This window comes from Galeopterus variegatus, unplaced genomic scaffold (assembly GCF_000696425.1).
Source record: "Galeopterus variegatus unplaced genomic scaffold, G_variegatus-3.0.2 Scaffold353, whole genome shotgun sequence".
Taxonomy (NCBI): Eukaryota; Metazoa; Chordata; class Mammalia; order Dermoptera; family Cynocephalidae; genus Galeopterus; species Galeopterus variegatus.
In genome coordinates this window covers 574,138-601,487 of record NW_007726464.1, presented here as the reverse complement: position 1 = coordinate 601,487, position 27,350 = coordinate 574,138, and the positions used below count along the sequence as shown (strand labels likewise).

At 49.8% G+C, this 27,350-nt stretch overlaps 1 protein-coding gene across 1 annotated transcript; it reads left to right on the top strand.

The window, feature by feature from the left end:
* Positions 1 to 2,624: 2,624 nt before the first annotated feature.
* On the top strand, positions 2,625 to 25,742 carry H6PD (hexose-6-phosphate dehydrogenase (glucose 1-dehydrogenase)). The gene is made up of 5 exons (XM_008567875.1): positions 2,625 to 2,650; positions 6,954 to 7,590; positions 8,694 to 8,811; positions 22,355 to 22,624; positions 23,779 to 25,742. The coding sequence occupies exons 1-5, from the start codon at positions 2,625 to 2,627 to the stop codon at positions 25,140 to 25,142; spliced, it is 2,415 nt and encodes an 804-aa protein (XP_008566097.1). The 3' UTR covers positions 25,143 to 25,742.
* Positions 25,743 to 27,350: the final 1,608 nt, after the last annotated feature.

The following is a 27,350-nucleotide window of genomic DNA, read 5'->3' as shown; positions in this document are numbered from 1 at the left end:
CACGATGTCTTCATGATGTCAGAAGGAGCCTGAATAACTATTAGCCAGAGGACACATGAGTCTGAGGCTTGTTACAACAGTTAGTACTCAGGACAGTAGACTTCACAGAGCAGAGCTGCTTACCAGCTTGGGTGGCTTATGTGAGAGAAATAGCCCATCTGGCTTAAACCACGGTTGTTCCATTCTTAGAGAAGCAGAACCAGTATCTGCACTAATACAGTGTTTTAAGTTTTGCCATTTGGGGATGTAGTCACATTTTAGAGGTAGGTAGGAGGATAGCTCTGGAACCAGACTGCCTGTATTCAAATCCTACCACCTGTAAGCTGCCTGACTTTTATTTAGTAAGTTATTTTACCTCTCTGCGCCTTTGTTTCCTCTTTATTCACTGCTAGAATAGGAATAATGATAGTACCTACCTCATGGTTGTGGCAAGAATTAAATGGCATGATGCATGTCAAACTCTTAGCCTAGCATTTGACATAGAATTAAATACTCTATAAATAACTCTTATTATTAATAGTATTGTTACAAGTAGTAAGCTGCTGCTGATGGGTGCTGTGTCACAGTGCTTGAAGTCACCTTTAGAAATTTATTCCTTTGTGCCATCATTCAAATGCAGAAAGGACAGTGGTCCGGTGCAAATGAGATTTGTTCATTCAGCAAATATATATGGAGTGCCCTCTGTGTGCCAGGTCCTGTTTTGGATACTGGAGATACTGCAGTGAACAAAACAAACAAAAATCCCAGTCCTCATTAGCACTTACATTCTGGGGGGTAGGAGGGGCAGACAATACGCAAAATAAATGTAATTATCCTGCAGTGTATTAGGAAGTGATATGTACTAAAGAGAAACATAAAACGGTAGGAGAGTGGGAGATGGGGAAGGGAGGTTTATAGTTTTATGTAGTAGTCTCTGAGAGCCTCACTGAGCAGGTGACATTTCAGAAAGAACTGAAGTTAGTGAGAGAGTGAACCATGTGGACATCTGTGGAGAAAAGTAGGCCAAGCAGAGAGAACAGCTAGTACCAAAGCCCTGAGGTGGGAGGATGAGCAGCTGGAGCCTGGAGAATGGCAGAATAGTAGGAGAAGAGGTCAGAGAAGTAATGGGTAGGAGGCCAGAATGCATAGACCTTGCAGACCTCTGAACAGAGAAATGACATAATCCAATCGACACTATGAAAAGATCACTCTGACTTCTGTGTTGAGGCTCAACTACAGAGGGGCCAGAGGTAGAAGCAGGAGGCCAACTGAATTAATCTAAACAGAGATGATGATGGCTGGTACCAGAGTGGAGTGGTGGAAGGTGGTGAGAAGTAGTTATATTCTAGATACATTTTGAAGATAGAAACTATAGGATTTGCTGACAGATCAGATGATCCCAAGGTTTCTGGCCTCAACACCTGGAAACAGTTGCCATTAATACTGAGAATGGGGAAAACTGCCTTTGGGGCAGGTTGGGAGATAAATTAGTTCAATTTTGAACACATTAATTCTGGTAGACATCCAACTAATGCTGTCAGAGTAGCAGTTGATTGTACGAGTCTGGAGTTTAAGGGGAGAAGTTTTGGAAATAAAGGCTTGGGCTTGTAGGCAGTTATGTGCTGGTAAATGTTTAACAGTTGACTCTGCAAGAGCTGAGGATTGGTGGTGGGGAACCTGATTTATAGCCTTTGCCAATAACTGTGGTGTAAATAATCCCACGTGGGCCAATTTCAAGCACACCATTATAGAATATCTTCACTTAGTAGATTCAGTAGAGGTAAATAATGTCAAGAGCATAGATAATAGTGAAATGATTAGAAAATGATGAGTTTTGAGTATTTATTACCTTTGTTTTTAATATAATTTATTTAGTTTTAAATTTATATAATTCCATTTTTAATAATGGCTGTGTTTAACAACGGGCTTGAAAAATTCCTGAAAATTTAGCAATCATATCTTATGTGTAGCACATCACTTACTATAGTGACCCAGGATTGGTACCTAAAGAGGCGATGGGAATGAGGATTCTCTGAGATTAGGGAGGAGTACTGACCTCCAGAGCCTGACCTGGAAGCTCTTGTCCCCAGTCTGGCCCTGAGGAGAACGAATGCAGATCACATTAACAGCAAGCTTGACTTGGGCAAGAAGGCAAGAGCGCAGGGCAAATACCTGGGTTGGCTATTGAAAAAAGCACTGAGTACATCACCTTGTACTTTAGTTTAAAATGACCTTTAATTTGAACTCTTGTTTTACTCCCACGTGCTCTTTTAAAAATTCCAAACTCACGGGCTGTGATTTGAGGAATGTTTTCCTTCTCCTGCCTCTCACCCAGAAGGTAGCATTGTCAAAGGCCAAAAGGGAGCGGATGGCAGCGGCCACTGACCTTTACCTCCCAGCTCCTTTCTTCCCCCTTCATCTGTGCTGGGCATAGAGCAGCAATCCTGCTTCCTCCTGTGGTTTACCAGAAACCACAGTGCTGCCGGGGCTCTAGCTCAAGCTGGGCCATCTGTGCTGGGACTGGTCAGGACAGGTGCCTGGGTGCTGACTGTATCTGCCTCTTCTGCTTGCGTGAAAACAAAGTCCGGAACTGGATTATATTCCAAACCCCCTACCTAGCCAAGTCAGTGTTCCCACCTGCCAGGATGTTAGCAGAGCCCTTCTTTAACAGGTGAGTCTCTCCAGGATAACTGGTAGGAACCTCTCAGACTTGGAGTGGGGGCTGTGAAGGGTGCCGGGAATGGGACCACGTGCCCACAGTCAGTCCTGGCTCTAAGATGAGCCTGTCAGAAGAAGGTTTTTTCCACGCATCTGTAGGATGCCCCCACAGCACTGCACTTTGCAAATGAGTGTATTTCTGGCTGGTTTCTTGAATAAGAATTGTTACAAATGACATTGCGTCCTCTACATACATGAGTTATAACTTCAAAGAGTTTTGTTTTAATTTCTGAATGACTCTTAATTATCAGCTCGCTGCTTCATATTTTAGTTCTGTATCTTCCTGTCCTGCTGCACTGGTCTAAGTCTCTAAGCACTTACCTGTCCTTATAGAAAGGTGGAGGGCATCTCCCTGATAATAGGGTGGGTATCTCCTTTCCTTGGAAAACATAGGGATTAGGGGCAGTAAAATATCAAAGAGATACTTTAGTTCAGTCTCTCATGTCCTAGATGAGGAAACTGAGGCCCAGCCAAGTTAAATGATGCGTTCAAGGTTATGTGGTTGTTTAGGGGCAGAGCCTGGATAAGAATCACCACATATTTCAGTTTCCAGTGTAATACCCTGCCCTTCCTGTCCTACAGCTTCTCAGACTTTTCACTAAGGGCTTTCTTATTGATTTAATAATAATAATAATAATGAGATTCATAGTTGGATCAGGTGTTGGAAGGAGGCAAGAGGGAGAAGCACTTCAGAAAGAAACCTTGGTAGGCAGAGCCTCCGCAGCATGGAGGGAGGCTGAGGCCTCAGGGAGATGTGTTGGAGCCACGGTTTCCCCTGTTACCTCATGTCTGCTCCAGGCTGGGGTCCTCTTCCTGACTCTGACTTCAAATGGACTTTGGGCCCATTTGTTTCCCTGTCAGGCAGCTGGGAGGGTAACCACACCAGTCCTTCTGCTCCAGGGTCGGATGTGAGGACTGGTTGGGAGTGTTGAAGAGCAGGGTCTGCTCTTCAGTGCTGTCTGCAGGGCTTGGCTGTGTAGCCCCAGGAGATGAGGGAACCGCACAGCGTTCTTCCTGACAGCCACAGTACTATGCCAGCCTTGGGGGCCGACAGGCAGTTTACATTTAATTAACTTAATTCATTAACATTTATATAGCGTTTTTGTCACATGTATCATCTCAGTTAATCTTCACAACCATCCCTCCTTTAGATTGGTGGTATTAACCCTCTGTTATAGAGGAAGAAACGTGGACCCCAGCTGATTCGCAGATTCAGTTAGGCCATATGGCTAGGAGGTGGTCCTGGGCCCAGGTGCTCAGACCCAAATACCACCTTCCTCTACTCGACTAAGGAGGCTGGTTAGCATGGTGACTGAGGTCTGGACTTTGTAACTAACAATTTATTTCACCTCCCAGTTTCCTCATCTGTAACATGAGAGTCGTCCCAGAACCCCCTCACAAGGTTGGTGTGCGGAATGATGGAGATGGTACATTGAAAACAGCTGGCGCACCCTGACTGCTTGGCCAACATGGGTGATACTGTTGGACTCACTGGTTTACAGACAGTTTTTTCAGGGGGATGGGAAAGTTGAACCATTCGAGGCTGCTTTGAAGTACCACGTTTGGACTCCCCTGGACCTACTGAATCAGACCTTGTCTTAGTGGAGGGGTGGGCATCTGGGTGTGTGTGTTGAGATTCTGATGCCATCCTCTGGCAAGAGCCGTTGCTACAGAGCTCAGGGTTCCAGAGTCATGCTCCTCAAAGTGTGTGCAGCCATCAGCTCCTCAGGCCCTTCCTGGACCTTCTGCATCAGAATTTGCATTTTAAAAAGATCCCCAGGAAATTCAAATGCACATTAAAGATTGAGAAACATTGTTAAGGTTTAAAAAAATGATTAAAAAAAGAATGCATATACACCCCACCCACACCGACTTAGGAAAGAGTGTTCCCTAAATTGTTTAACAACTGCAGAACAAGCAACCATGTTGAAATACCCGATATCTTAGATTTGTGTTTGTTTAAAGGGTGCTGGGAATGTAAGCAAGAGATAAGGGAGGCTAACCTGAGACGGGGGGGACCCAGAACAGGACTGGTCAGGGAGGATTGTGGCAAGACTTCATGGTCAGAACAGGATTGAATAGAGGGCCAGGAGTCAGTTCGGGCCAGGTGGCCATCCATCAGGGCTGCCTGCAGTCTTCTGGAGTGGGGGCAGAGGTGCTGGCCCTAGGGGCTCCCCCATCCAGGCACTCTGGGGCTCCTGAGCTCCTCCCCTTGTACCAGGCATGGCCAGTGCCCTGGCTACCAGGAGCCGATCAGGAGCCCTGCAACGCAGCTTGCCAGCTGGCGGCTCCCCCTTCTCCAGGCTGTTCTCTGGGCTTCAGATTTCTCACCGCCTCTCTCTGCACTGACCTTGCAGCTTTTCCTTCCCTCCAGACAGGGGCGACTGCCAGTTGAGAAGGAAGCACTTGAAGGGCCAAGGACAGGGGTTGAAAAGCAGGAGAAGAAAGTAGAGTGGTGCTGTGGTCTGTGTATTTGGGGGTGAGTGCAGATAAACGGAGAGTGAACAAGGAAGGTTGGGGGGTCACTCATGTGGTCTCTGACCCTCCAGTTAAAGATCCCATGATGGAAATGTCAGTTGTCCTGTAAACAAGGGTACAAACACTGTGATGCGTCCTCATCTTGCTCTAGCCACTAACTAGGGCCATCTTGGGGATGGATCTCAAGAGAGATGAGAGAGAGGCAAAGGGAGAAGGGGGCAGGAGGGTCTGCTGTCAGAGTCAGGAGGCAGATGGGCCCTGTCTGTGTAGGGATGGCGGTTAAGATAAGTTGGCCGGTTTGGGCCTTTTATAAATTCAGTTACCTCTTTAATCCTCAACTTCCCATCTGTATAACCAGATTACAGCACCCTAAGGTTGTTGAAGAGTTTGTTAATCCTCCGTCTGGTAGAACACCTGGTACGTTACAGGTGCTAAGTCTGTAGTCTTAGTTCCTTCTTCACTGCCCCGAGGCGGCCCCATTTCCCATCTATTCCTGATGACTGTGGGGCTGGCCACGGTTACTCTCCTCCATTCCTTCTACCCTTCCCTCCAAGCACCTGCTGTTGTGGGAAACTGGAGGACTGGAGAGCTGTGGAGTGAGAACGCGGTGCATTAAGCCCTCCAACCTTGGTCAGAGTGGAACGCCGGGAGACACACACACTGCGGTGCCTTTGTGGCCTGCCCTAGGCCTTTTACCACTTGTACATGTCAGCTGCTTCAAATTAGGCTGAAAACCAGCCAAGGTGGTAGACTCACCTGGGAGAGGTTGTGGCACGCAATGGCTGCATGCTAGCACGGGAGCCTGGTTTCAGTCCCAGCTCGCCCACTTCCTCGTTGGTGGACCACCCTCTACCAAGCCTCAGCAAAAGGGAGGACTATAGTAGAACCCACCCCATGTGTTTCTTCTTGGGATTCTCGTCTGGATTCACTGAACTGCACTAAGTACTCAGTGCAGTATTTGGCACAGGCTAGCACTCAGTGTTTGCTGCTGTTATTACTGTCACACAAGAACAGCTGCCACTTACACTGTGCTTAAGAGGTGGTAGGCACTGTACTAAATTAATAAAGTTTTAACTCATTTTATCCTTATAACAACCCTTTGTTATAGGTACCACTATTACCCCCATTTCAGATGAGAAAACTGAGGTACAGTGAGGCTAAAGAATTATTCAATTACTAAGGGGTTGAGTCAGGATTCAAATTCAGGCAGTTGGTTCCAGAGTGTTTTTAATCGCTGTGCTGTAGCAATTATTAGTAATCATTTTGTGCTTAGAGCCCAGTAGACATGGGAAAAACAAAGTGAGAAGGGAAAGGAGGCAGTCTTGTCCTCTCACAATTCCAGCCGTCATCAAAGGGCCTGCTGGGCTGCCGCTGCCTGCTGCTCCAGGTGACCTGTGCTCACAGGGGAACCTGGCCTTGTTCATCAAGTACGCAGCTCCAACCCCAGCCCCCTGGGCCTCCCTGGTGGCTTGTGCCACTTTCCTGTGCTTCCAGCAGCAAAATGGCCCACCTCTAGCAAGTGGCCTAGGACTTTCCCAGGCATGGTCCCTGTCTGTAGGGCAGGCTCCCTACCCACTGACGTCTTGGCACAGATGCTAAGCTGGCCAGGAGGGAGGGGAAGTTGTGGGACTATAGCATCTTCCTAAGAAACACAGGGCTGTTTCTTGCCAGGCAGGAAATGTTTGATACCCTAGAAATGTGTTTGCTTCCACATTGCAGCCACCTGAACCGTGTCTGATCCTTCCTTATTCCTTGTCTGTCTTTCCCAGGCACCTCAGGCACCCAGGTATTTGGAAGATGCTCACAGTGACAATGTGCATGGTCCTTCTGGGCTGCCTACAGGCCCACAAGCTCCAGGGACATGTCTCCATAATCCTGCTGGGAGCAACTGGGGACCTGGCTAAGAAGTACTTATGGCAGGGACTATTCCAGCTATATCTGGATGAAGCGGGGAAGGGCCATAGTTTCAGCTTCCATGGGGCTGCTCTGACGGCCCCCAAGCAGGGCCAAGAGCTCATGGCCAAGGCCCAGGAATCTCTCTCCTGCCCCAAAGACATGGCAGCTGGTGACTGTGCTGAACTCAAGAATCAGTTCCTGCAGCTGAGCCAGTACCACCAACTGAAGACACCTGAGGACTATCAGGCTCTCAGCAGGGACATCGAGGCACAGGTCCAGCATGAAGGCCTCTGGGAGGCTGGTAGGATTTTCTACTTCTCGGTGCCGCCCTTTGCCTACACAGACATTGCCCGCAACATCAACAGCAGCTGCCGTCCGGGCCCAGGTGCCTGGCTGCGGGTTGTCCTTGAGAAACCCTTTGGCCACGACTACCTCTCAGCCCAGCAGCTGGCCACAGAACTTGGGAACTTTTTCCAAGAGGAGGAGATGTACCGGATAGACCATTACCTGGGCAAGCAGGTGAGCTCAGCTTGGAGCCTGCCAGGGTTGGGGTAAGCTGGGTGCCAGTTGACCCCATGAGCAGGGCCACACCACTCACTGTGGAATTAGGCCAGAGATATTGTGAGAGCTGAGCTCCCGTGGTCTCCTGGAAGGCGGGCAGGAGGTGAGGAGGCAAAGGAAAAACAGTGAGCTGTGGGCAGGACTGTGTGGTCCTTGTCCAGGTGTCCAGCCTCTTGTTTTTTGTGTGTCTCCTGTGTGTCCCCTGTCGTCTTTGTTTCCCAGCCAGAGTCTGCATCCTCAGTAGAGGTGGCCCAGGGACTCTGGTGTCTGGATCTGGCTTCCGGTAGGGTATGCTGTGGGAATTAGAATTAGCTTTCTTAATTTTTCAAAATCTTTTTCAAAATCTACCATTTTTCAAAATCTTTTTCTTCCTGAGTTCTCTTTTGAGCCAGAAGGCTGGTAACAAGATCTTAAAACTGAATAGGGAGCAGTGGGACCCTAAGCCCGTGCATCTCAGCCAGGCCCCGTGGCAGGAGCATGGGACCAACTTCCTGGGTGATGCGAGGCAGCTGGGCAGTTTCCTCTGAACGTGTCTGGATGTCCTTTGGGTGTCCAGTCCTAGGAACTCCAGCAGAGAGGGTACCAGCAGATGTGCTCTTTGCTACTGAGGCTGATGAGCCTGGGGCCAGGTGGGGAGTACCAGTCATCTGGGACAGAGGGATTGATTTCTGTCCAAGCCTGCTTGGAGTTGCCTATAGTAATATTCCCAATAGTGGTCCTCACTCCAGTGCCAGTCCTGGTGGGGTTTTCACTTGCTCATGGCAAAATGAGAAAAAGTAATGAATTCAACCTGAAGCTTTTCTTGCTATATTTTTGGTGTTAAAAATATCCTTATTTTATTAAAAGTGGATAGTAATAGAAGATGAGTAATTTTAAATATTTTCTTTCTTGGCAAAATAAAAAGCTGGTAAGCCCATGAAACTCCGAAGTCCAGGAACTGTTGGGCAGAGCGCACCTTCTCCGAGCAGGCGATGGAGGGGTCTGGAGCCCTGCCTCAGAGCCAGGGGTCCTTCTTCACCCTGAGGACAAGCGCAGCACAACCGGACTTTCCTCCCTGACAGGCTGTGGCTCAGATCCTGTCTTTCCGAGACCAGAACCGCCAGGCCTTGGAGGGCGTCTGGAACCGGCACCATGTGGAGCGGGTGGAGATCATCATGAAGGAGACTGTGGACGCCGCAGGTGCGTGAGGCCCCCCGCGCTTCTCAGAGGGAAGCTTTCTGCTGGAGCATGCTCTCCCCTCCCTCCAGGGTCCGCTGTATGCCCATCTCTGGACAAGGCTAAACCCCAGGGTGCTGCTGGCAAAGCCCAGGCAGTATGGCTGCTTGTGGGGGCATATGACCCAGTGGAACATGCCTGGCACAGACCCTAGAAACAACTGGCAGGCAGTTGGTGCCAGCAGTTCCCTGAGTTCTACACAGGGGGTGGTGCAGACCACATTCCACCTGGGATGCCCTGCGCTTCCTCCTGTCCTCTGACCCCTCTCATGTGTTAGTTCTCAGCTCCTTGGTGCTTCAGGAGCATTGTGACGACCTGAAGGGCCCCTCCCCTTCACCCTCTCTTGGCATCACATGCCTCCCTCCAGTCCTCCATGGCATCATCCTGGTCTTGGACTCATCCGGTCTGTCTGTCCCCCAGGCTGTCGGTCCCAGAGACACCTCCTCCCTGGTACCTGGCACATGCCTCAGAAGTGCTGAATAAACACTGCGTGAGCAGCGCTGACCTGGGAATCAGGAGCAGGTGTTAGCTGGGTGACCTCAGCACGTCACTTCCCGCATCTGTGAGATGAGGTGTATAGGTGACGACAGCTAATGGCATTCTGCAATGCTAGCCAGTTTTTGGAGAATTGACTGTAAAGCATTGGTTCTTACCCAGTAATACAAAAAGCTATTCTTGTTTTGTACTCCATCCCCCCCAGCAGCCATGTGAGGTGGGGACTGTTGTCAGCATCTTCTTCCAGATAAGGTAGGATGGCATGCCCAGGTTCCCTTGGCAGGAGGTGGAGGAGCCAGTCCTAGGGGCGGCAGTCTGGCCCCAGCACCCAGGCTGGGCACTGCCACAGGGTGCTGCCAGAGCAGCGCTAGTGTCCAGCTCACCCTGTGACTGCACCCCCCACCCCCTGTAGTGTGCACCTGGCCAGAGGGGGGGCCCGAGCCCTTGGACCTGGGGCTGACCAGAGGTCTCTCTCATTTTCTTTTACCTGTTCTTTCTCTTTGCCATTTTTCTTTTTTCCTTCTTTTTTCCTTGTTTACTCTTCTCAGCTTTCTCTCCTTTCCCCTTTGCATGTGTTTTTAGTGCTAAAGCTCTGTGTGAGGCTGTGGGGCTGCAGTGACTTAGGGACCCAGCCCTTGTCCCCTCACACCTCAGAGGTGCCTTGTGGGTGATAGTATAATCCTACTCTGATGTTGGGGTAAACTCCAGAATGGGCAGTGCAGGCAGAGCTGTGGGAGGCGGGCGAGGGAGAAGACATGGCAGCCAGGGGGCGGCCAGGCAGGACTTCCCGAGCCAGGCCTTGAAGGACATTGCTGTGTTCGAGAAGGTGCTGGCTTTCTCCTCTCCAGAACCCACGTCAGAAAAGGGTCCCGTGCTCCTGCAGTGGGCCTTCATGGGTCTCGGGGCATCCTTCGCCAGCCCTTCTACATTCCCCCTCCTCGTCCTCTGGGAGGGCTTGGGCCGGGCTTTTCTCCTGTGCCCATGTGTCCACCGTCCTGGCAGGATGCATGCAGGCCTTGTCCTGGCTTCATCTGCAGAGAGCTATGCTGCAGACCTGGTGCTGAGAGCGCGTGGTGTGCCTGCACCTCTCTCTGCCTGGACTTGGCTCAGTCCCCGGCAGGACTGGAAGACAGGACTCCTCTTCTCCTCCTTTCTTGGCACCTCCCTTCCGTGCCCATCCTGGCATGGGGAAGAGCCGTGATGTCTGGAGTTACCAGCTAGTGCTGTTACCTCTAGTTCTTCTAACCCTCCTACCACACTTCCTTCTTGGTATCTCATGTCATTCGTGGGCTCTTCGCAGGGTCCCTGTGGAGCCAGGCGCTAGGCAGACTTGCAGGCCTGATGATCCTAGCAGACATACATTTGGATTTTGGAGAAAGGAAAACAGGAGACAAGACAGAAAGACAGGCAGAGGCCTGGGCAGATCTGTTTGCCTTGACAAGCCTAAGGCAGGGAGGATCTTGGGTTTGCACAGCAACACGCAGCCTGGGCTGGCTGCCTCCAAGGGAAGGGAACAGCACCGGGGGCTCTGTCTTCAAGGCTGCTGTGTGCTGGCTTTGTCTGCAGCATGTTGGTTCTAACGGAAGGGTTTCAGTGCTTCTAAACCTCAGAGCACAGTGTTCTCTCATTCAGCTGGGCTCTGTGTCCTCAACCCAGAGGCAAAGGGAGACCCAGAGCAGAACAGGCAGGGATCCACTGGTCCTGAGGGGCTTGCAGCCGGGCAGGGTGTGGCCAGAGGGGGGCTAGTGCAGCCCTCATCCTTGTCAGAGATGGCCGGCAGGGCTGCAGCTATCCAGGGCTTTGGCTCGCCCTGATGGGCCTGTTTGCCCAGAACATTTGGTGACAATGTATACCTGCTGCTGCTCCTGTCCCCCACAGCTAGGGGGGCCTTGGGATGTGGAGTGCTTTGCCAACAGAACGAGGGTGCTCTCGGGGTGCATGCATGCGTGCTCACGCTCTCTCTCCCCCCCCTCCCTGTCTCGCTCTCTCCCTCCCCCCCCCTTTTTCGTGCACACACCAAAAGGACAAGTTTTGTCTGCATCCTGAGAAGATGACCTGGTGCAGGTCTGGTGGCCCAAGCAGGGTTCCTGCTGTCCCCTCTTGTGTTGATTTGGAGCTGGCCCCTCAGGGGACCCCATATGGACTCTGTAGTTCAGGCTGGGGAGAGAGGACGGGAGCTGTGAACCTGCAGCCACCCCTCTACGGCCAGGAGACCTGTGCCCAGCATGCCAGGGCCTCGCTGTCACCTTGCCAGGGCTGGGCCAGGAAGCAGGCAGGAGGAAAGACTGCCCTCCTGCCGGAGCTGGGTGGGCTTAGTAGGCGAGTGCCACCGTGGGACTCATAGGCTTCAGAGTCCTGCAGGTTGATCATGAAGCAGAAGAACAGTGCGGCAGGCCCTTCTTCCTGCCCCTACGGAGTGTTCTGGTAGACCCCCCAGCTTTTTATCCCCCTCCACCCCACAGTTGTGCAGCCTTAGCTGACTCCATGCAGGGGCAGCACTGGAACACCCTAGCACCTAGTGGCAGCCCAGGCCACCACCTGAGTACTGGGAAGCAGGGAGTGGCAAGGTCGTTTGGAGGGCTTCCCCTTACCCCCATTCACTCACCCAAATGGGTGGAAGCAGCTTCCCCAGCCCCTCCCCTCCATGGCTGTGTGCAAGTGGGTTTTTTTTCCTCCATGGCTGCAGCCTCTGCTCAGAGGAGTTTGCTGCAGAGTCAAGGTTGCTGCACAGACGGGATGGGGGAGGGGGAGGAAAGGAAAGAGCCATCCCTCAGCTGGCCCCAGTACCTGGCTCACTCTCAGTCTCACTCCGGGTGTTCCTCCCAGGAACCCCAGTCCAGTGAGCCCCTGAGAATCACAGATGCCCTCAGTACCCTGGCCAGGTCTCCTGAAGCAGCAGCATGGGCCACAGAAGGAGTGACATTGGCTGGGTCACAGCCTCTGTGTGGTGATGATCCCTGGCTGGCCCTCATCAGGGCATGGGGACAGTCTCTGCAGACAGAAGGGACCATGTCATTAAAGGCCTAAGGTCCCACTGTCTGGTTTGGGCTTCCTTTTCTCTGGAAGGTCTCTGGCACCTAAGAATCCAATCTTCCACCCAAGAACCCAATCTTCCACCCACTGCCCCTCACAGCCCCCAAAACTGGCCAGGCCGGCAGCAGTTGGCCCTTCTACTAGCCGGTGCTCAGTTTCCCCTCTGGGTAGAAGGCTTGATTTTGGCAGGGGGAAGGAGGGAGACTTCCTGAGGATGTCTCTGCTTAGGAGGGTCCCCACCTGTGACGGTGGAGTGACCATTCAGTGCCTCTCTCTGAGGGACCAAGGCAGCCAGAGCCCTCCCAGGTATACACACCAGCTGTCCTGCTTTCCAGCCTGGAGTGCCAAAGGGGCTGGGAGCTTAGTCAGCAAGGCCAGCTGCCCTTCCCGACCCATCTGCAGAGCTGTCTGCAAGGTGAGCTCAGGACAGGCAGCTACCGGCCTCTTGTCCAGCGAGAGCGCGCCAGCCAGCCAGCCAGCCGCTCCCTGGCCCTCGGCTCTTTTTATTTTTAGTGATCCCAGAAGGTATTGGTAGGGATTGCAGCTGGCTTTTGGTTGTTTTCTTTTTCTTTTTAGAAAATGTCTGTTTTTCCTGGGAAAACCTGGATCTCCCACAACGTGGAGGCAATGAGGAGGAGGTTTTGGTCCTGGTTCTGAAGGCTGTGTGACCCCAGCATTCAGCTTATCAGCCTCTTTGTAATGCTGATAACCCTAGTACCTCTCAGGGGGGTTTTAAGGATTAAATCAGATAATGTGTACGGAAATACTTTACAAATGGAAATGTTGTTCTCCTTCCAAGTTTACAAGGAGAGGAAGAGGCAGTGTTCTCACAGCGTCTCTGAGTTCCACGTGACTTATACTGGATTATTACATGAGGACCTGTAATGGGTCTGCGATACTCCCCTATGCCCATTCCTCACCTAATGTTTCTCTCTCACACAGACACACACACGTATATGTATTTACATCTCCACGTATTGACAATCTACATATATACTTTTTAATAGCTCTATGTTTCTTTTTTTTTTTGTCTTTTTCCGTGTCCGGCAACGGATCGCAACCCTCAGTGTCGCCCCCGTACCGGACCGGGACCGGCAACGGGATTGTAACCCTCGGTGCTGCTCCCGCACCTCGCTCAGCCAGTGAGCGGCCGGTCTGTATGTGGGATCCGAACCCTCGGCGGGAGCGCCACCACACTTCCCAAGCGGCGCACTGTAGCAGTGCGCCACCAGGCCGGCCTATAATAGCTCTATGTTTCTGTACAGTTCTATTTATGCCACAGAATATGTGGTATAAATTCTGTCATTAGGCATTTTGGTTGTTTCCAGTTTTTGCTATTTTCAGTAGTACTTGGTGAGCTTTTTAAAAAATTGAGATATAACTCATATTCCATAAAATTCACCTTTTTTTTTTTTTTTGAGACCGGCCGCACCACGCTCAGCCAGTGAGCGCACTGGCCATCCCTATATAGGATCCGAACCCGCGGCGGGAGCACTGCTGTGCACCCAGCGCTGCACTCTCCCGAGTGTGCCACGGGCTCGGCCCAAAATTCACCTTTTTTAAGCATATAATTCAGTGGGTTTTAGTATATTCACAAAGTCACACAACCATTATCTAATTCCTACGACATTTATGAGCATTGAAAAAAAGTATTTTCCCTTTAAGTATACTTCTGCAGTGGAATTACTAGGCCAAAGGGTAAAGAGTACTTTCTGGCTGTTACTCCATCTTACCAGATGGAGCAGCAGGACACAGGGGCCAAGCAGTGGCTCTTCCTGCTTTGTCGTCCTGTGACCTTGGACGGGCCCTGGACTTGCAGAAATGAGAGCCAAGTCTGTGGGGGTCTTTCTTTTGTCTATCCTTTTCATATACGAATAGGTTTTAACCCTCAACTTTCAACCTAGGAAAGGATACTAGGAGCCAATATAGATCATTTTTAGGAAAAAAAATCAGTCCACAATCAACGCCTTGGGCCTCATCAGTAGGGCCAGCCCCCTGATTTCCTATCCTTGTGCTCAGCTGTGTGGCCTCTTCCCTAGAAGGTGCTGGGCCATGGTCCTGGTCACTGCATTTAAACTCTGAAAAGACATAGCTGACCAGGATAGAAGCAAAGTACATAAATCTATAGACTATATTAAACACCACTCCGAAGCTTGAAATTAAGGAATAAATGAAGCTGTCTTCCCCAGCAGGTAGTAAGCCCATGGAATGCATTTTCCCTGAGAATTGAGATAGGACAAAAATAGGAAAAGGGCCTCTTGGGGATTTGCTAAATCAATGAATATAAGCAGATAACAGGACTTTTAAGGACTCTGTTGTGTTCTCTCCGTCGAAAATTCATCTGTTCTTTGAGGCTTTAACTATCCTCTTTATATATAAGTCTACTATGATTCTAAGACACATGTTTTTCATATTTGAACATCTCTGAAGTTGGGTTTACTGTTATGAGATTACATAGGTGAGTTGACAGCCCATTTCTTCCTCAGTTGTTATGAAATAACGTTGCTTCCACTATTGATGGCATTTTAGGTTTAATGAAACCCAGTTTCTTTCCAGCTCATTGTCTTCTCCAAGACCTGGTCTTATACCTCCAGCTGCCTTTTAGATATTTCCACTGGATGTCACGTCAGATTCATGTCATCACTTCAGATTCAGCAGATATAGAACTAAAACCATCATTGCATTTTTCTCATGAAATACCGACTACATTTTCTAACTTCTAGCCCCTCTCTTATATAGCTCTTATGATAATAAAAATACCAGCCAGTATTTATCAATGCTTCCTGTGTGCCAGGCACTGTTCCAAGTCATGTATAGATGTTAACTCCTTAATCCCTACAAGGTAGGTACAGTGATTATTCCTCTTTCACATGTGAGGTAGCGTCACTTGCCTGAGATCACAGGACTGAAAGATGGCCGAGCAGTATTTAAACCCGGGCATCCCGGCTCTGGAACCACGACCCTTTGCTGCTCAGTTCGTGGATCTAGCCACCAAGTAGTTCTCATTCACCCACTCGATAATGTCTTCGCATTTCACTGTTACTTCCTGCTGCTTCCATAGAATGCAGCAAATCTGCCTTGTTGATTTCATTACCCAGGTCCCATCTCTGTCAGGACAGCTTGCAGATCACAGACGGCTTCGTCTCCTGGAGCACCACCTTTATGGTTCTGCGTCCCTGCTCTAACACTTTTTTTTTTTTTTTTAGATTTTATTGAGATATAACTCATATACCATACAGTTCACACATTTAAAGTATCCAATCCAGTGGATTCTATTATATTCACAGAGTTGTGCAGCTATCACCACAATCAATTTTTAGAACATTTCTATCACCCCCCAAAAGCCCTTTACCCTTTAGCTGTCATCTCCTAATTTCCCATTCCCCTTAGCTCCTGGGAACCACTAATCTGTTTTCTGTCTCTATGGATTTGCCTATTCTAGACATTTCATATAAGTGGAATCATACAATATGTGGCCTTTTGTGTTTGGCTTATATTACTTAGCATGATATTTTCATCCATGATAAGTTCATCCATATTGTGGCATGTATCAGTACTTCATTTCTTTTTACTGTTTTATAATATTTTATTGTGTGGATATGCCATATATTATTTATCTAGTCACCAGTTGATGGACATTTAGGTTGTCTCTGCTCTTCAGCTATTATGAATAATGCTGCAGTGAACGTTTCTGTACAGGTTTTTGTGTGGACATGTGATTTTATTTCTCTTGGGTATAAACCTGGGAGTGGAATTGCTGGATCATACTATTCTGTTCAACTGGGATGTAGCCCAGGGCAGTCAGCCCACACCTACATTCCTTTGAGACACATAGTATTTTTTAAAAATCTGAAATTATTTGTGCACATTTAAAAATCATGAGACTATATTTACTGATCCAATTTTTTACATTTGTATGAAACACTGGCAGATCTGGTCACCCTGGGCCCACACTCCTATGAACCTGACTGCAGATGAGGTGGTAGCTGAGGGACAGACCTACCCCATCCTCCTCACACTTTTACTGGCACCAGTGGGCATGGGAGCCTGACCTTCCAGAGCCCAGTTCAGCCTGCTTCTCTGACCATCATTGTGCACCAGTTCCAAAAACCAGTGGTGCTTACGCCACTCAGCTTCATACTGAGTTCCATGTACTGCTGTGCAATTGAGTAGTAGAGAGTTAACAGGGAGGTATTTGGGTGGTAAGAATTGCAGGCTCTGGGGCCAACTGCCTGGGTTTGAATCTCATTTTTAGCTCTTTACCAGCTGTGTGACCTTGGGCAGGTTACCTAACCTCTCTGAACCTCAGTTTCCTTATATTTTCAAATGAGGGTAACAGTAGGGCCTCCTTTTTTTTTTGTTTGTTTTTTTCCTTTTTTTTTGTCTTTTTTCATGTCCGGCAACGGACCGCAATCCTCAGTGTTGCGCCCGTACCGGACAGGGACCGGCAACGGGATCGCAACCCTCGGTGCTGCGCCCGCCCCTCGCTCAGCCAGTGAGCGGGAACCGGTCTGTATGTGGGATCCGAACCCTCAGCGGGAGCGCCACTGCACTCCCAAGCGGCGCACTGTAGCAGTGCGCCACCGGGTCGGCCCCATGTAGGGCCTCCTTATAGATCATTATTGTGAGGAATAAATGGTCTAATATATATACATTGTTATTACCACTATTATCTTTTTCTTCACGTCTTCTCCACAATGTTGTAAGAACTTTGAAGACCAGATCCCTATGAGGCCAGGGGAGCTCATCCATTGTTTTCTCAATAGGAGCCACTTTTGGTATTTTGGTTGGCACAGTTGGGCTGGATTGTCCTTCGCATTTCAGGTTTAGAGTCCCTGGCCAGAGCTGCACCCTCAAGCTCTGGTTGAGAACAAAACAGTCAGACTCTGTCACTGGGACAAAGGTGCCTTCCTGCGAGCCCCAGAACGTGGGTGCTACTGTCCGGAATGGCATGTTGAGCTGAATTCAGGGCAACTTGTTCTGCCAGCCGTGACCTGTCCTGCTTGCCGTCCAGTTGGCCTGAGAGAGCACCCCGCAAACCTGGCCAGGGCAGGTGGCTCAGGCCTGGGCCACGGACCCAGGGCTGCCACTGGAAGCATGCTGGGTCCAGTAAGGCTTGATTACGACCCACTTCTCTATGTCTGTTTGAATTAAATATTAACTATATATTAGGTAAAAAAGAATGCTTACAAAATACACATGAGATATATAGAACTATGCTGTAACAAACACCAGTGTACCTACCAGCCAGTTTTTTAAACTTTGTCATCTCTTATGTGTATCTCCCCAAATTCTATCCATTTCCTCTCCTTTTCTATTCCAAACTTTGGGTAGATTATTCCCTTGCTTCTCTTTATTGTTTCCATATATGTCTGATTCCCTAAATGATCTATTGTTTAATTTTGAAGAGGAGTCATAGTGCATGTGCCTAAGTGTAGCTCTTTTTGTCTCTTTATCCTGCACTCAGGATCACCTGTTCAGATCTTTCTTCTGTTAGTTGACTCTTTTCAACTGTTTCTAATCCATAAAGCCCATCTATGGAATTTCTAATTTCCAATTATATATTTCATTTATTGAGGTTCTGTTTATTCTAGTCATTTCATTTAAGTAACTTATTTATGTTTTCTAAGACTTTTTTTTGTCTCTCACTATTATTTCAATGAAAACTATTCTGCTAGACACAGTTTTTACACTATTATGACATTGTAAGTTTGGGAAACTCACGCTAGCATTAAGAGAGCTAGTTTGAACATATAAACAGGCACTTTCATAGTACATAGGAAAATGAATAAATAATGGTTACCTCAAGAAAGAAAATCTAGGAAACATGTCCCAGAAGAGTGGGAATATATTCTTGGTGGGTACTGTGGTTCTCAATACCATGAGTTAAGATGTAGAAGGGGGAAATTAGAATTAGAAGTGTTCTCCAGTTACAATGTCTTATTCACTGGTACTGGAGTGGCCTATGATGAAATCTAAAGTCTTTGTTTCCCACTAACCTGCCATCCTGTGAGAGGCAGAAACATAGAATTCAGATTATGAAAATATTCTGTACTCTAATGATTGCTGGAGTCACAATATATGTATAAAAATGCTCGTTTTGGAAAACCATAGTTTGAGCTGATCTGTGGCCTCATAGTATATTTGGAAATAAAGGAATAAGGATTTTTAACAGCCATGGAAATACCATATGCATGTGTGATCTGAGGATGTTTTAAGGGCAAAATTTTCTATCAACAACAACAAAAAAAAAACATTAAAAAATCACCTTGGTTATTTCTTGCTCTGTTACACATGGTACATAATGTGGTCCATTCCATGGTGCAGAATTTCAAGATTTTGTTACTTCTTTTTTACTCCATTGTAAATACCACCTTATTTTTCAAGTACAAGTTCATAATGAAAATATATTGGTTACTTACCAGTTGCCAATTGCATATATGAAAATATCTTTCTTAAATAGTAGTTCTTTTTTTTTTTTTAGCTCAGACAATGTTTAAATAAGATTTTTCACTAAATCATTGATCTTGCTTCAAAGTATCCAATTATGCTGTGAACTTCTTTTTGGCCACAAAACAAGTCTTAATACATTTAAAAAGACTAAGATCATAGAAAATATGTTTTCTGACCACAATAATAGAAGGAAATGTAGAAAATTCACAGATGTGTGGAAATTAAACAACATCCTCCTAAATAAACAATGGTTAAAAAGAAAAATCACAGGGAAATTAGAAAGTACTTTAAGATAAAAATCAAAGCACAACAAATCAAAACTTATAGGATGCAAGGCTCATGCAGTGCTTAGAGAAAAATTTATACTTGTAAACACCTGTTTTAAAAATAAGTAAAACCTCAAATCAGTAATGTAAACTTCTACCTTAAGAAAATAGAAAAAGAAGAGCAAACTAAACCAAAAAGAAATTAAGTAGGAAATAACAAAGATTACAATAGAAATATGTGAAATAGGGAATTAAAAAAAAATAAAGAAAATCAACAAAACCAAAAGTTCAAGGGCTGGGTCGTGGCTCACTTGGGAGAGTGCGGTGCTGATAACACCAAGGCCACGGGTTCGGATCCCTGTATAGGGATGGCTGGTTACTCACTTGGGAGAGTGTGGTGCTGAGGACACCAAGTCAAGGGTTAAGACTGGTCATCTTTTAAAAAAAAAATTTATTCTTTAAAAAGATCAACAAAAATTGTAAACCTTTATCTAGAATGACCAAGAAAAAGAGAAGACCAAAATTACTAAAATCAGAAATAAAGCGGGAGCATTATTACATTGTCATTATGATTTTTTGTGGTAGTAAGATTTAGTTTCTCTTTCTCATTTTCATTTTTGTTCTACTAGTGGGTTTTGTTTTTTCTTGTGTATTTGTGGTAGTGATCATCATTTTTTGGATTCCAGATGCAGGACTTCCTTGAGGATTTCTTGTAGGGCTGGTCATGTGGTGATGAACTCCTGCAGTTTTTGTCTGTCTGGAAAATACTATTTTTCCCTCACTTTGGAAGGATAGCCTTACTGGGTATAGTATTCTTGGCCGGTAGTTTTTTTCTTTCAGTGTTTTGATATATCATCCCATTTTCTTCTGGCCTGTAGAGTTTCTGTTAAGAAGCCTGCTGTAAGTCTGATAGGGGATCCCTTATAGGTGACTTGATGCTTTCCTCTTGCTTCTTTTAAGATTCTCTCTTTGTCTTTGAGCTTTGCCAGTTTGGCTATAATGTGTCTTGGAGAGGATCTTTTTGGGTTGAATCTGTTTGGGGGTCTTTGAGCTTTCTGGATTTGAAGGTCCATGTCTCTCCCTATATTCGGGAAGTTCTCTGTTATTATTTCATTGAATAGGTTTTTCATGCCTTTTCCTTTCTCCTCCGCTTCTGGTACACCCATGATTCGAATGTTTGTGCACTTAAGGTTGTCTCCTAGCTCTCTTGGATTTTCCTCATTTTTTAAAATTCTTTTTTCTTCTTTTTTTTTGAGGGGGGGTCTGCCTGGCTTATTTCAAAAAGACGATCTTAAAGATCAGAAATTCTCTATGTCCTCATTTTATGTCCTATTTTTCAGATTAACTTTTATTTTATCAAAGTAATCATGTTTCTTTCTCATGACATTATGTTTTTGAGATTCATCCATGATGAAGTGTGTATATTCATTTTCTCGGCTGTCCTCCGTGTGGACCTGGCACCGTGTTATGTGCTTGAGAATGCAGTGGGAAGACAGGTGCAGTTCCTACCCTGATGGAGTGCCAGGTGTAGCAGGAAAGAAAGGGATCAGGTGGGCTAGGAGGAAGCAGAGCCCTCAGAAGGAGAAGGCCACATCTCCTAGAAGATGAGAACCTTAAGGCTGAGTAGAAGCGGCCTGAGTGAGGAAACTGCCCCGGTGTTATAGGTGATGCCTGCAACACAGTTGATAAGTGGTTGCCTTGATTTCATGGCATGATGTCAGGCTTTCTCTGGACCCATACATCAAGTCACAGATGGACCTGGTGTTGGCCAGTCAGTGGCACATGAACACATCATAGGAGGTGGTGGCATCTGAACCCTAAGCGGTGAGACTCATAGGTATTGGAGTCGCTGATAATCAGAGCTCACGTGGTTGAGTGTGTGGTTAGTTGGCTCCCGCCTCTGTCCTGTCTATCCCTGGTCACCTGAGTCCTTCCTCGCTTGTGGCGCCTGCATAGGGAGCTTCAGGAGTGTGGCAGGAGCATGTGTGCCAGGGCTGTGGTAGGTGTTGGCATTGTTGTTGCTGGGTTCTGTGCTCCATGTTCTCTGGGTGTTGTTTCCTTTTACCCTCACAATAAACTTGTCATCTGCCAACTTGACGTGTCCACCTGGATGTCCTGAGCTTAAATATGCCTAAATCAGAACTCATGGTCTTCCCTCCAACAAACTGTTCCTCTCCCAGTCCCTCCATCTCTGTACATGCCACCACTGCCCACCCTACGGCTTAGGCCCCGATTCTAGGAGTCGCCTCTGCTTCCTTCCTGCTCACGCTCACACGTGGCAGCTAGTGCAGTCAGTTCTGACTCCAGAGTGGATCCTCCACTCCTTCCAGCTCCTGTGCTGCCACTTTGGTCAGGTCCCACTGTCTCTGCTCTGGACACCTGTGTAACACCCCTGCCCCCTCCCTCGCTTCTCTGACCATCCTCCCCACAGCGGGCCAGGGATCCATTCTGAATTTAGATCAGGTAGGTCTTCTGCTTTTAACCTTCCAGTGGCTTCCCCAAGAGCTTAGAAGGTCCAGCTTCCTCACCTTGTCCTCCAAGCCCCTGAGCTACTATGCAGCTCATCAACCATTTCCTGCCTCCTGCCCACCTTTGCCCAGCCCCTCATGTGCCGAGCTCTTTCCTGCTCAGGGTTGTTGCATTTGGAGGCCCTCCCCTTCTGCTGAAATGTCCCTCCCAGCTTTTCACAGGGCTAACTCTTGAGGTATCAGAAAGGCCTTCCTGTTATCCTCCATCACAATCGGCTTAGAGTCTCGTTTACTTTTTTCTCCTTCCCACTTTCCCTCCCTCCCACTTCCCTGCATGTTGTTGTGTGCACTTGGTAACGGGGTGGCATTTCTTAGCACCATTTAATGGCGGATGTAGGAACAAAGGTCAGGTCACTTGCCCATGGTCACACAGGTAAGCAGCAGTTAGCCTGCAGAGCCCAGCCTCGCCACGATGTGCAGCCTCCCACAGGCCAGAGCCCAGAAGCGGTGGGCAGCGGCCGGTCAGGTATCCGCAGATGCATCTGGCGAAGCCTTCCCCATGCAGATTCCTGGGTCAGCACAGGGATTTGAACCCTGCTCTTAGAATAGTTCTTGTTGAACAGTGCTGGCTCCAGGACACCCTCCTCCTCTCTCCTGCTGCGGTTTGCTCTGGTATGCGTCATTTCCATACGCTGTCTGGATGGGCAGTGAGGGTGCCAAGACAGGTGTGCGAGTTGGGGGTGCACCAGCCCCTCCTCACTACTTCCACCTCCCTCACCTCCTTGTGTGCAGGTCGCACTGGCTTCTATGAGGAGTATGGCGTCATTCGCGACATCCTCCAGAACCACCTGACCGAGATCCTCACCCTTGTGGCCATGGAGCTGCCGCGCAATATCAGCGACTCCACAGCAGTGCTACAGCAGAAGCTGCAGGCCTTCCAGGCCCTGCGGGTCCTGCAGAGGGGCAGCGCCGTAGTGGGCCAGTACCAGGCGTACAGCGAGCAAGTGCGCACAGAGCAGCAGAAGCCAGACGGCTTCCGCAGCCTGACGCCAACCTTCGCAGGTGGGCTCTGGGGCTGGGCGTTGGCTGCTGGGCTGCCCACCTGGCCAGAAGCAGCTTTCCAAACCCAGATGCCCTTTGGTTTGGGGTGGAAGGGGCTTGAGGTGGGATTTTTACTGGGTGCTCAGTGGCAAGAATGGAGTTCATCTGCCCCTCTGGCCTTCTGCCAGCTCAAAGTAGCAGGTCACCTGTTGGTGCTTTCTGGGCAAAGGGCATCCACTGGTGTTCTTCTAGCATCAGCCTCAGCTCAGTCCAAGTCCAAAGTTCCTTCCTGAGGCTTGCCATGCCAGCGCAGACCTGGGTCTTGCCCTCATGGGGCTTACTGCTAGCCTCCAAGTGAGGCTGCAAACCTGCCTGGCCACAGCTGGAGACCTGCCAGCGGGCAAGCCCCACGCTGGTCAGTAGATGCCCACCAGAGCTGTCCTCTGGACAGTGGCAGGGGCTCAGAGTGTTCTGGGAGAGAGCCACCACAGCCAGGGCAGCCACTGCTCATGGAGAACACGCCGTATGCCAGCACTTCATGTGCATTATCACACGCACATGCCTGCGGCAGTACGATCACCCCATTTTATAAGCAAGCAAACGTGAGCCTTGTGGTTATGAAGACTACCGGGCATGGAACTCAGGCATGGCATGTAGACTGCATCTGGCTCTGACCACCTCCCACCCCACCCCCCAGTCCTCCCCACCCTGCGGCCCCTGGCCCCTCCCAGCCCCCACCCCAGAGTCCTCCTCACCCTGCAGCCACCACCCTTCTGGCCTCTGAGTGCCCTGGCTCTTCAGGCACGTCCTGAGAGTGCCACAGGCAGGAGGGAGGCCTCTTTCTCTGTAGGACCCCCACCTGCTGCCCGCTGTGAGACGTCCCAGAGGGAGTCTCCAGATGGAGGCCCTCAGCCCCTTCTCCTGCGCATGGGGTCCCCAGTCTAAGAGGTGCTCAAGGCAGGGGGATGGCAAAGTTGCAGAGATGGCCCCAGAGGCTGGCTTTCGAGCCCCAACTGGGAAGAGAAGGTGTTGAAGGGAGGGAAGGTGAGGGTGGGCACAGTGAGGTGAGGGGCTTTCCCAGACACAGGGACGCCCAGCAGGGGAGAGAAGGGCAGCTGGAGGAGGGGCCGGGCCTGGCTCTGTGCAGGAGCCTCACCCTCTGCCCGTCCCCTCAGGCATCCTCGTCCACGTCGACAGCCTTCGCTGGGAGGGTGTTCCCTTCATCCTCATGTCTGGCAAAGCCATGGACGAGAGGGTGGGCTACGTCCGCATCTTGTTCAAGAACCGGGCATATTGTGCACAGAACGAAAAGCATTGGGACCCAGTGCAGAGCCAGTGCCTGCCTCGACAGATCATCTTCTACATTGGACACGGTGAGCTGGGAGGCCCTGCCATGCTGGTCAGTCGGAGCCTGTTCAAGCCCTCCGTGTCCCCCCAGAGCTGGAAGGAAATGGAGGCCCGGCCTGGGCTCCGCCTTTTCGGCCGCCCTCTGTCAGATTACTATGCTTACAGCCCCGTGCAGGAGCAGGACGCCTACTCCGTCCTCTTATCTCATATCTTCCACTGCCAAAAGGGTTCCTTCATTACCACAGAGAACTTGCTGGCCTCCTGGGTCTTCTGGACCCCCTTGCTGGACAGCCTGGCACACGAGGTCCCACGCCTCTACCCAGGAGGGGCCGAAAATGGCCATCTGTTGGACTTCGAGTTCAGCGGCAGCCAGTTGTCCTTTTCCCAGCCTCAGCCGGAACAGCTGGTACCAGGACCAGGAATCACCCCAATGCCCAGTGACTTCCAGGTTCTCGGGGCCAAGTTCCGAGAGAGCCCCCTGGTTGCAGCCTGGCCTGAGGAGCTCATCTCTAAGCTGGCCAATGACATTGAGGCCACAGCAGTGCGAGCAGTGCGGCGCTTTGGCCAGTTCCACCTGGCGCTCTCGGGTGGCTCAAGCCCCATAGCCCTGTTCCAGCAGCTGGTCATGGGGCACTACGGCTTCCCCTGGGCCCACACACACGTGTGGCTGGTCGATGAGCGCTGCGTCCCGCTCTCGGATCCAGAGTCAAACTTCCAGGGCCTGCAGGCTCACCTGTTGCAGCATGTCCGGGTCCCCTACTACAATATCCACCCCATGCCTGTGCACCTGCACCAGCGTCTCTGTGCAGAGGAGGACCAGGGTGCCCAGGTCTATGCCCAGGAGATCTCTGCTCTGGTGGCCAACAGCAGCTTTGACCTGGTGCTGCTGGGCATGGGCACCGATGGGCACACGGCCTCCCTCTTCCCTCAGTCACCCACCGGCCTGGATGGCGAGCAGCTGGTAGTGCTGACCAGGAGCCCCTCTAGGCCGCACCACCGCATGAGCCTCAGCCTGCCCCTCATCAACCGGGCCAGGAAGGTGGCAGTCCTGGTCATGGGCAGGATGAAGCGTGAGATTACCCTGCTGGTGAGCCGTGTGGGCCATGAGCCCAAGAAGTGGCCCATCTCGGGCGTCCTGCCCAGCTCTGGCCAGCTGGTCTGGTACATGGACTACGAGGCATTTCTGGGGTGATGGCACCTCGCCCTTTGCTGACCCATGCTTTCTCTCACCTGTCTCCCTCCCTCCCCTGATCCCACCCCTGGCCCAGCGTGCCCTGCCTCTCTGGAATCTGATGCCCCAGTGTCAGGTCCTAGAGAGGGAAGGACGAGGCCCTGCCCCATTACCTTTGGCCATCATTCTGTCTAGTTGTGGGTGGATGCAGAAACAAGGAAGAAATGGAATCTCTGCTCTCGAGAAGCTTCAAATCCAGGCCAGGAAAGAAACCTTAAGAAGAGACCTACATTAGTTACACATTAATATCAACCAGAACAAAATAAGGTGGTGTGAAAGCTCCCAAGTTCAGAAAAAGGAACATGATGGGCTGAGGTTAATCAGGACAAGTTTCCTGGGGAGGTGATCCTTGAACTGGCTCCCATGGAACACAAGAGCACGACTGGTGGAGAGAAGGGCGCAGAGGCACCCATGGGAGTGCAGTGCCCAGAGCAGAGCAGGAAAGCTGGGAACCATCCAGAGACCTTGAGCCAGCCAAGTCCCTGCTTCCCCCAGCTGTCCCTCTGTCCAGAGCCTCTGCACATTCAGTCCTGTCCTCTCCTCTTCACAGCTGCCTCCTGCCCCCTCCCTGCCTCCTGCCCCCTCCTCACCCCAACTGGAGTAGGATTCCCAGTCCCTCCCCTGTTTCTTTCCTTCCTCTCAGGCTCTCCATTCATAGAGATGAGGGATGATGACAGGGACACAGCAACAAATACCAGAATGTTAAGTAGGTCCCAAAAGTCCTAAGACATCCTCAGTGGACAGGCTGCTATGCACAAGGAGCTGGGGGTCTGGTCCTCAGGGGGGACCCCGCCCTCCGCCTGCACTCCTCTCTAGCCGGTCTCCCTCCACAAAACATGCTGGGGAGAGGTGGTCAGGCTACTCCAGGGATCCCTAATATAAAAGGGTCATTTACATCTCAGGGGACTCCCAGGTGGGTATTTCCACTCTCGGTGGCCTCTCTTGTTTCACCAGGAAAGATGCAGTTAAATCATTCACTGATGGTGACAAATCATTTGGGGGGAGAGATGTGACATCAGATGACACTAGCCCATCCAGGCAGCTCTGATCTGCCCAGACAGGAGTTACGCTTCCAGGCAGGGTAGCTCAGCTCACAGGCAGTGCTGGCTGCCCCCAAGCTTCTCAGGAGCTTTATAGCCCATTCACAGGGCCACGCAGGACAGGCGGCAACCAGCCCTTGTCATACTACCTCTGGCGGCCACAAGCCTGCCACTTCTGTCTCCACCACTGACTGCCTGAAACCTGGGGGAGTAAACAGGCAGCTCCCCTGTACACACAGGTTGGCACTTTGCTCCTGAGAAGCCATGGGCTTGTAATGCCTGTTTCTCTGAAACCCCAAGGGAGTCACTGAAATTCTTTAAAAAAAAAAAAAAAAAAAGCAAAATTCCCAGGACACATGTAATTTTTGCTTTACCTTCCCACAGTCATGCCCTCAAGCTATGACTCAGAAGGACTAAGGTAGATTTTTCTGTGCGACATACCCCCATCTTTAGTCACACTTTGTATTGGGCAAGTACAAAGTTTCAGTGTCATACAGAAATTTCCAAGAGGGCCTTTTTCAGGAGGAACATCATGAAATCTGTCTCTTGATCGTTTATATTTTCTTCAGGGCTATGGATTTACGATAATCTCACTTTCATTTGAGAGGGGTGCACGGAAATGGTGCCGGAGCCGGGGCTTCTGTGAGAGGTGCTCTTGTTGACAGGCTGCTTACCCTGGCCTCCGGCGAGCTGGTCCAGACACACATCTCTCTTTAGACCAAGAGAGCTGCCCTGGCAGGACGGCGCCATAGCGCCCGGGGTGGCGCATTTGCTCCCCTCTACATCTGGCAGGCTGTGCTCCACCGTGGTTGCCCTCGAAGTTCCACCTCTGGCCACATGGGGGTGCCCGCGCACCATCATGGCCTCCACTATCTGACTGCGGTGGCCTCCCCTGGTGGCAGGTTCCTAGGCCGTGTTTCTTCAGATTTCCATCATCTGCCTCCCCGTGTGCTGGTCCCAGCACTCCCCCATCTGTTCTTTAGGAACTTACTCGTGTGTGGTTGTAACAGCAGAGAGGAAGGGGCCTTCACATGCCCGAGTATCACTCCAGGATAAAGGGCACACAGCCTCTTATGTCACCATTTCTGAATAATAGTGAGTCACTGCCGGGCCTGAGCAGAGAATGTCC